Source organism: Stomoxys calcitrans, chromosome 1 (assembly GCF_963082655.1).
Source record: "Stomoxys calcitrans chromosome 1, idStoCalc2.1, whole genome shotgun sequence".
NCBI classification, from domain to species: Eukaryota; Metazoa; Arthropoda; class Insecta; order Diptera; family Muscidae; genus Stomoxys; species Stomoxys calcitrans.
The window spans coordinates 213,283,397-213,293,945 of NC_081552.1; the positions used below are offsets into that span (position 1 = coordinate 213,283,397).

At 34.4% G+C, this 10,549-nt stretch overlaps 1 protein-coding gene across 6 annotated transcripts in view; it reads left to right on the forward strand.

Moving 5' to 3' along the window:
• LOC106090493 (F-box/WD repeat-containing protein 7) overlaps nucleotides 1-10,137 on the forward strand; it is a 36,139-nt gene extending 26,002 nt beyond the window's left edge. The window contains exons 5-8 of one of the 6 annotated variants that reach the window (XR_001221838.2): nucleotides 72-282; nucleotides 2,044-2,215; nucleotides 2,289-4,145; nucleotides 4,203-10,137. Coding sequence is in view for 1 of the 6 variants with exons in the window: in XM_013256699.2 (XP_013112153.2) it covers nucleotides 72-282; nucleotides 2,044-2,215; nucleotides 2,289-2,400 (495 nt within the window). In the remaining 5 variants the exon portion in view is untranslated. Of the gene's footprint in view, nucleotides 1-71; nucleotides 283-2,043; nucleotides 2,216-2,288 lie in introns of all 6 variants that reach the window. The other 5 variants (XR_001221836.2, XR_001221837.2, XR_001221839.2 and 2 more) reach the window with 5 other exon arrangements.
• Nucleotides 10,138-10,549: the final 412 nt, after the last annotated feature.

Consider the following 10,549-nt stretch of genomic DNA (forward strand, 5'->3'; position numbering starts at 1 on the left):
GTTGGTAGTAACAAGTTTTTGGCAACAAATATCAGTAAAGATGACTAAATTGATTATTACTATCATTACAGTTTGATGGCATTCATGTTGTAAGTGGTTCATTGGACACATCTATTCGTGTTTGGGATGTAGAGACTGGCAATTGTAAACATACTCTAATGGGTCATCAAAGTTTGACGTCAGGCATGGAATTGCGGGAAAATATTTTAGTATCGGGCAATGCTGATTCCACGGTGAAAGTGTGGGACATAACTACTGGCCAATGTCTACAAACATTATCGGGTAAGTGTAAACTTTTGAAACTATTTTTAAAAGAATATTACAATAAAGTTGTGTAGTCGTTAATGTTGGTCCATCAAGTGTTGGGCAGGCTACCCTTTTAAAGATATAAGGCCTGGTCATGCTCTCGTAAACATACCGCAAATGTAGGAAAACGTGTCAGCTGTTTTGTTTTGCTTTATGAAAACGCATGCAAACGATTACCGAACGTCTGTCGACCGTAAACGGAAAGTGAAATTCAGTAAAAACAAAATTTTACGTTCTGTTTTCGTGCCAGGTGATAAAATTTGAAGTTTGAAAAAATTTCAAAACCAAAAATTTATGTTTAGAAAATGCAATTCTCCTATTCTATTTTTCTGTGGCATTTATTGCAATTTACTGTTAATAATAAAGGTTAATTGGGTAGCTCACCATGAAAAGGTGATCAGTCGATAACCAGAAATTACAAGAAGAGAGTAGGGGTAAGCGCCAATACGGCGCTGTCGTAGCCGCTTATCCATGACATCACTAAGTTGTGAATCTGAGTTCTTTTAGGGATTCCACTCTCCTCCACGCACTTCGACCTCACTGTAATAGAGCCCACGACCTTGAGGGACGCCATATACACGTACTGATTTCTTCCCGATATACGATGATTACAAGCACCACATCAGTTGAAACTTTGAGCTCCAATTTGTTTGGTGTTCATCGTCATTGTGAGAAGCTCAGCTGAGAGCTACCGGGCGAGTCCATAGGTTGCGATTAGTGAAAGGCTTTGTATACGGAGTAGCTGCAATTGAACTCGCGGACAATCAGCAGTATCGAAGGGAGAGTCTCCGTGAGAGATTGGGCGGCAACGGATCTTACTTAAATACTGAGCGCCTGTGATACTTGATGCGACAAGGCGATCCATTGGCGTCTTTTAATAACCAATGGCCATAACGTTTCCGCAGCGATCGGTAACCCGAACGAGTTTAAAGAGAATCGCTACCTCCATATACAAATTTGGCTATAACATCATCAACAACAACTGATTTCGAAAATTGTAAATTCCTTCCCAGAATTTCTTTTGCGTCTATCTTTATGGCACTTAGCTCTCCCAGAAATGTTGTGTGTGTCGCAGTATTGTCCCAATCCAGTCCCTGTCTCCTGAAACCCTCCTCAGTCTACCCACCGCATCAGGGTGGTGACTGTCGAACCATCTCCTCGTTGTTAAATGCCCTCTCAATATTCGAGAAGGCCGCCATTGCGTACTCCTTCAGTTGGAGAGACGTCTCAACTTCAAGGATCACTGCGTGGAGGGCCGTCTTCTCCGACCTGCCCTTGAGTTATGCCTGATCTCCCTCACCTTCAAGTTTATGTTTGAAATGTCAAATGCTACGTTTGATAATAAGCATAATTGTCTTTTATCATTTACGATACATTTGTTCTACATTTACGAGAGCATAACTAGGCCTATAACCAGATTTCAGTCTATAAGTTAGGTTAGGTTAAAAAGAGGGGCAGATATTAATTCGCCCCATGCCACTATCGAAATACACCTAAGCCAGTAATCGGCTTCAGTTTATATAATTATTTGCTATTTTGTAACTACAAGTCATAAGTAATCGATTAAAACTTACACATTGAGCAGATTTGTTAGGCCTCAATCAATTACTAGACAAGTGTTCTTTATTTATTTATTTTATTTTTTCTTTTTCATTTTGGGCTACTCCATCTTTTCAATAAAAACTTGTTAAATTATTAAAAATCTATCACTTTTATTTTGGGTTTTACCTTTTCTAGGCCCCAACAAACATCAATCAGCTGTTACCTGTTTGCAATTTAATTCCCGCTTTGTTGTTACCAGCTCGGATGATGGTACCGTTAAGTTATGGGATGTTAAGACTGGTGAATTTATAAGAAATTTAGTATCGCTTGGTTCGGGTGGTTCCGGAGGTGTTGTATGGCGGATAAGGTAATGAGTACAAGCGTGGTGTCTTAAATTGACCCTTTGTAAATTGACATATTCTATCATTTTCTACTTACAGAGCAAATGACACCAAACTGATATGTGCGGTGGGTTCACGCAATGGTACCGAAGAGACAAAATTAATGGTACTTGATTTTGATGTAGAGGGAGCTTGTGTCAAATGTTCATAGGAAAGAGAAGTACTCATACAAATAGTTGTTATAACCGCCACCATAATCATGATAATGATGGAACAATGCGCACATATCCTATTAAATGGTTATGATGGTGATGAGGACGTTCAACAAGTTGATATAAAAATGCTAATTATGTAAAGAAGCCTATTTGTGTTTTAAGCCAAACAAAACCGAAAACCCAAAACCCAACATTTTTAGGGGAAAAGTAAGTGGTGTAGTTTAACATAACAAGCAGCAGAAAAGCAAAAGCTTTATAAGCTTAATTTAAACAATTTAAGAGACAAAGGCATTCAAGCATAGGCGACAGCAAGAACATCATAATAAGACAACATATACATAAGAGAGCAGACAACAATTTCCATTCTCTTGCTCTCTGCCTCATTCACTCTCTCACTATTGCAATATTGGAATGAAGTGTGGCAAAAACAAATATGTTTGTCCTTCTATTGAGACTTTTTAATTGAAATTTTGTTAATTGATTTGTTGTTGCCTTTTTTAGTTGAATTTTTCAAATTTATTTGTATTGTCTTGTACTGCTTTACAAAACAAACTCACACACACACACACACACACATAAAATGATATGTTTTTGCTTACAACAGAACTGATATTTGATAATTTTTGTTAGAAAACAAAGTTTAAGCAACAGCGTTTTTTTTGTAGCTTTATGATTACGTTTATGATTAATTAATCGCTTAGTTTAAAGAAAGAGTTTAATGAAGTATTTGAATAGCAACCATTAACAAATAGAAATTTCTTCCTTTTATTTTTTTAGACTTTTTGACGCCCTTTATACACAATTATGTTTATGTGTCTCTCTGTTACGTTATTACATTAATTTGTGTCTTTCGTTTTCCCCTTACTTACATACATATATAGACTTGTTTCTTAATTAAATTTTGAATATACATCATATATCTATGTATGCATTATTGTTCTTTACATGTTTTCACATTTTACACAATTTACTTTAAAGAAGAAAAAACAAAAAAAAAACAAAACGTATATATTTTCTAAATATATAATATAAAATCAATTAAGCTTCCAAATGTCCAAAACAAACAAAAGCGTGTTATAACCATATTGTAGATGAATTTGTTTTTTGTTATTTTAAAATTATTTTTTTTTCTATGAATTGTTTGAGAATTCGTTTTGTATTAGTTTAAATGAACACAACAGTTACATAGAAATCACAATGCGAATATCATGTCAGAGAAATGAAAACACTAGCAAAGCGCAGGCTTATTTTGGGATTTTGGGGAGGTTTAAAATTAGATGAAAGATTTAGTTTGCCAACAAATAGGTAGGAAGTGTTTTAGGTTTTTTGATGTTTCTACATGACCCTACTTTCTGTTTATATGTCTTTTAAGGTTTGAGCCTGATACAACTAGAAGGTAAAGGCATATAAGCCCAGCTGATCAAATGTTGCAATTTCAGAGTTGTATCCAAATCCCAGTAAAACGTCAAATGCTATTTTTGGATTTAAAAGGTTTTTTACATTTTGTTTCTTTTTCACATTTTTATCTTATGAATTTATAATTTACCGGTTTTTAATCATAACTCTTTTGATCTTGTGGCCGCTACACATGATAATGCAAATAAAAACTAGAATATCAATTTGGCAGTACAGAAGTTTGACAGGCTAGTAGGAATTTGCGCCACTATCCTCACAGGGTTGTATCGATGCTTGTTGTTGGGCTTATGACTTTACCTTATAATTGTACCAAGGGTTTGAGGAGGTGGGAAATGAATTAAAATATTCTTTTTGATTAATATCCAAAAATTTTCTTTTAAAGGATGATTCCTAAATACATAGCTCTGAAACTTCTGATGATTGAAGAAAGCAGATCGCATTACTTCTTGTGGGTAATAAAGTTACCAACCAAGGATGAAAGATACAGTATGACAAATTATATTGAAAAAGTACATTTTAGGCGAAAAAAAAATCGAGTTGCATCGATTGATAGTGGATCCAAGTATACATTTTTTGCTGAAAAATTGTCAAACAAAGAGAAAAGAACCACCAACAATAACCAATAAATGTGTGAACTGATCGCTTTGTAATGATAAACACTTTTGAAGAGATTGATATACGGATTGTATAGGGGCCCTAAGTTTGTCGCTTTGACTTCATAAATTTCTAAGCAAATCTAACGTCTCTCAAATGTTGTCTATACTGTGGAAAACAACATAAAATAACGGAAAAACTGAACGTATTATGAAGAAGAGGCAAAAAGAAAAGACAAGTGCATCGGCTTTTTGAAAGTTTTCAGCTGGAAGTAACCTCACAAGAGGGAATAATTCCTCCCTTTTGTGCTTTTTTTTTTTGTAAATATTCAAACAAAACATATTTTAGGGTTAAAGTGCTGCCTTTTCTAAGTTGGTGCCTAATTTGCTCATTATTCTTCATTTAAGAGGAATGAAATCAAGGACGATTGCATCGAAAGTCGCCGAACACAAAATTCTATTCGTTATAGAATTTTAAACCTTTTTAGTCCCTCGTGGGTGGGATTTATTTTCATACGGTACCATTTCTCGTGTACCGAGACACTTATAAGAATAAATAGAGATATCGCCTGTGATTATTTTTAACATCATTGTGTGCAGATATAAACAGGGTATTCTGTTCAGTTTGACAGCGCGGAATGCGTCGGCGAAACGTTGGAGAAAAATTTAACAAAATTTAGTACTTTGCTTATAGTGAGGAAAATGGCAAAAAGCAATTAGTGGCAACGCTTGAAAACATTGTCGGCAACATTTTTGGTTGGTCTTTTTCTTTTTGTTATTTTATTTATTTGCTAAAAAATTATACCATAAGTGCAGATGAAAAACGTCTTTCGGTATCAAAACAAACAAAACAAATGATCAAATTTCGCTCTTGCAAAAATTGAACATTTCAACGACTATTCCGAAAGCAGAATAGAATACCAACCCATAGTGACTCGCGCGATAGAAAATGTTTGCAGGGTCATCACCATACGTTATTTTAAATCAACAACATATAACACAACTCAAAAAGAGAGAATAGAATGTAACACAATTGAAAAAGAATGAATCTGTTAATCTCATCTCACAATCACAACAGCAACGAAAATAGAGCAAATGTTCTTACTACTGAATGAACAGAACTGAAAGCGCTTAAGTGGGTATTTTATTGAATTTATTGAGGTTTTTTAACTAAACAAAAATTGTTTTTTTTCTACATCATAAACAACTATTTAGTATCCCTGTTTTTTGTTGTGATCTTTCATTTTGTTCTTGACATGTAACCGTGTTACAAACCAACAATTTGTTAGAGCCGTTCTACGATGTGACAGTGTTACGAACAAAGTGTATCAAGATGTAATCATCAAAAACAGTTTATGGATATTAAGCAATGTGAGCTAAAGAGCAAGCTCGTTCCGGTCCACAGTATTATAGTCATACTGTGCGGGTTGGCACCAACCTTCTTCTTTGTTTACAGGGCTTAGAGATTTCATGATTTAAAACCACATAATAAACATAATTTTTTGTTGTAGCTTGTGACACTAACTCAAAGAACCTCACACAAGAGAAAGTATGAGCCTTCTGTAATCCAGAAAGAAGTAAAGAGGGACAACATACTTCACGCAATCGTAGGATAGGCAAAGATTGTCTAAAAAAGGAAATTAGGACAAAAATAACAAAGAATCTTGTACATATCGAAGAAAATGACGCACATAATCGAATTTTAAACTTTTTTAGTCCCTATTTAGTCTCTCATGGGCATATATCTCCAAGTGGAATTATTTCTCCTATACCGAGACACTAATTAGACTAAAAAATTATTTTCAACTTCATTGTTGTTGTTGTAACAGTGTGTAGTACACTGAGGCGGCAGCCCTTTCCGTTGAAAAAATTCATCGGGTCAATCCGGTACGTACAACCGGCTGCCATGGGATTGCAACTTCCTTGTGTGCAGATTTAGTGACTCGCGCGATAGAAAATGTTCCAAAACAATTAATGCAGATTAAGCAACACAAAGTATAACAAATAATTTAAGCGTGTTTTTTTTCGTAATCTAATAAATCGCGGAAATTTGCATAAAACCACGCTTACACACTGATCATTACAACTTGTTTCAATGGCTCAGTCCATGGTACAATTAATTATAATAAATTAATTAGTGCATTCTGGACTCAGTCATCTGTTGATGTTAGTCCTAAATCCGGTTTTAATGAGCAGTCTAAACGGGGTTTTATATACATTTTTATTAGAATCTATAAATTGGCCTACGCTATTTACTTTTTGAAAATAACTCCATGCAAATGTTGCCCGACTAACCGGTGTTGCCACCCGCCCGCAAATTAAACAACTTTTGTACGGTATGTGGCTATTCTTCAAACAATATTCGAAACAAACAGTGGTGCCACCCCGAAATACTTGACTCATAAACAATTAACACTTAACAATTAACATAATGGTGAAGAAGTCTAGGTCAAAAGTAAAGCTCTTATAAATGCCAAACAGTACTGGCCAAAATGAAAATAAGAAAAGAAGTATGCGTGAATTACTCTCCCTAATTTTTATACCCTCCACCATAGGAAGGGGGTATACTTATTTCGGCATTCTGTTTGTAAAACCTCAATATATGCGTCTGAGACCCCTTAAAGTATATATATTCTTGATCGTCATGTCATTTTAAGTCGATCTAGCCATGTCCTGTCTGTTTATTGAAAGCACGCAATTTCGAATGAGTAATGCTAGCCGCTTCAAATTTTGCACAAATACTTTTTATTAGTGTAGGTTAGTTGGGATTGTAAATTAGCCAAATCGGTCCATGTTTTGATATAGCTGCCATATGAACCGATCTTGGGTCTTGACTTCTTGAGCATCTAGAGGGCGCAATTCTTATCCGATTTGACTGAAATTTTGCACGTGGTGTTTCGGTATCACTTCCAACAACTGCGCTAAGAATGATTAAAATCGGTCCATGTTTTGATATAGCTGCCATATAAACCGATCTTGGGTCTGGACTTCTTGAGCCTCTAAAAGGGGCAATTCTCATCCGATTGGACTGAAATTTTGCACGTAGTGTTTTGATATCACTTCCAACAACTATGTTTAGTATTATTCAAATCGGTTCATAATTTGTTACAGCTGTTATATAAACCGATCTAGGATATGGACTTCTTGAGCCAATAGAGCGTGCAATTCTCATCCGATGTGGCTGAAATTTCGCATGAGGGCACAATAACTGTGCCAAATATGGCGCAAATCGGTACATAACCTCATATAGCATCCATATAAACCAATCTGGCATCTTGACTTCTTGAGGGCGCAATTCTCATTCGATTTGGAAGAAATTTTGTACAACGATTTCTCTCATGACCTTCAACATAGCTTGATGCAGCTCCCATATAAACCGATCTCTCGATTTTGCTTCTTGAGCCCCTACAAGGCGCAATTCTTATCCGAATGAACTGAAATATTACACAATGACTTCGACAATGTTCAGCAATCATTTATGGTTCGCATCGGACTATAACATGATATAGCTCCAATAGCATAACAATTCTTATTCAATATTCTTTGTTTGCCTAAAAAGAGATACTGCGTATATAAGATTCGGTCCGGCCGAACTTAGCATGCTCCTACTTGTTTACATTACTCTCTTTGAATGAAAATACATTTATCCGACAAAAAGGTTCATGTTTTTTTTATAAAAAAAAATAATATTTAACAAAATTATTAATCTTTTCTTCCTTAAGCCTAGTGCTAACTTCGAATTTTCAAACGAACAACTGTCAAAACGCGCAATAAAAAAAGGCGACGAAGATAATGCGATGACATACCGTAAAAGTGGTACTTAGTTCTATAAGCAATACAGTAGCGACATGTCGCCGCATCAGGATAAATTTCGCACAATTTTAATTGCAAATGTAATTAAATGCTCACGAAATGGGCCGTACTCTGCTTCAATAATGTTGTCTTGTTGTTTGACTTTTGTTTGTGTTCTGACAGAGAAAAAGAGTCCGTTGCATTTCGCAAGAATTTAGACATTATCTAGAATTTAATCAGAAAAAACATTGTCTTTTTTATTAATGAAAACACAAAAATGATGCGTGCACCCATGCGCTTGTTCATTCGTTGCTGTCTGAATAACGAGTGAAACAAAGAGCATAAGCGTACGTGTGAATTGAGAATAGAATCTAGTGTAAAGAAAATTTCAATTTTGACCACCACTGATGCAAAATAAAAGTGAATGGTTACATTCTTTTCTCTGGTATCTATCTGGTATAAAATCTCATCTTCGTTTCCATAAATGCACCATTTCTTTTCTACCACCTTCAGCTCTTTGATAGTGTTGGTGCTTAAGAGAGCCATTTTGTAAAATTTCTCTTTAACTTGTTGATCTTCTCATAATGCAATATGTATTTGTTGTATAAAAGCAAAATTGGCAAACTCAAAGCCCCATACACGTCAAACTAGTTGCTAAACTTAGAGCAAAATTCAGTGGTATAATAGAGCTTTCGGCTTTTAAATCTCCTCATTATTCTACAACAAAGCAAACCGATCAGCATTAATATTTATAAACATACGTGTGTATGTTTATAGTAATATGATTACATTATGTGTGAACATATAGTGTTATTTCCATTATTGTTACTATTTCATAGAAAAAGATCTTCCCTTCGATATTCGCATAAAAACAAATATAAGAGAAAACTGTTTGCAATTATTTTCTATTGATTTCCGCATTAATGCTCGTCCTTTTTCACAAAACCTCCTCCTTCTTTCTAACCCCTCACTCCATAACAAGAAGGCGTCGTCCATTAGAAAAAAAAGAAATGATTCCACTAAAAAGTTATAAAATGAAGTAAGCCCAAATTATTGCCTGTAAAAATCAATACTACTAATGTACACAAAATAATACATACAAACAAATTCTTATATATAAATATAAGTAAATATAAATTAAATAAATTAATAATTCCATTTCAATTTGCCTGAATTGAACAAACAAACAAACCTACATGATAAATGCATACACATACATACAGTAAAATATATATATATATATATGGGTATACAGCATAATAAGTAAGAGGATGGGTGGCATACAGAACCATATACATAAATAGCTTTCTCATTTAAATCATACACTCCAAAAGAAAACAACAAACAAAAAAAAAACAATAATTAAATTAGTTAGTACAAGCGTACAAAATATTGTAATCATTATGAATAAGCAACACCAACAATATCCTCTTCCGCGCCGTCGTACATACACACATACAAACATGCATATAAAATATAGTCAGTAAATAAAACAACATCATCCTCTTCTTTAGGACACCTTCAAAATATTGACAGCCAGGTTAATGCATAATAAAAACATCATAAATGCTCTTATGCCGTTTAAATCTTTTGAACAAACAAACGCCCAATTAACAAAAATATGAAAATAATATATTAAAGAAAAACGGCTATCCAAGAACTACACTGCTTCTGGCAGAGAAAATAATGGAATAATAATAAAGAAAAACAAAAAATCAATTCATTTGAATGTTTATAAAAAAAAAAACAACCACAAGTATAAGTTAAAAAGTAATAATATAAATAATACTACAAAATATTTTAATTATAGACTGATTTATTAGTAACTAATCTATATATTTTAATAATACATTACATTATAATAATAATAAACAAAGCCTACATTAAAATACAAATACATATATCTCTACTACCTTTAAAAACAAAATCATATTCAAAGTGTTTTTTCTTTGCATCTAAAGCCTGCAAACATTTGGAGATGTATTTTAACCCTTGGCGACACGCAAAACCGTCTTAATTTTGGCTGGAAAGTATCTTATATATCCTCGAACATGGATTACATTTTGCAAGTTATGTGGATGGATTCTTTCTATTGGCAGAAACAAAACAAAAATTGAACAAGACATAGGAGCAACAACGTTTGTGGAGCGATTCGCACCATACTTGGCATGGATCTTGCAAGCCGTAACAGATACAGTAATACCTCGATTTACGCCGTCTCGGTTAACGTCGGTTAACATTGTTCTTACTAATTTCGATTTAAGACGTCACACAGTGGGAGAATCTCGAAAGCGTGATAAGTTCCGCCGGGCCGAATCTTGGGAACCCTCTACCATGGATTCTG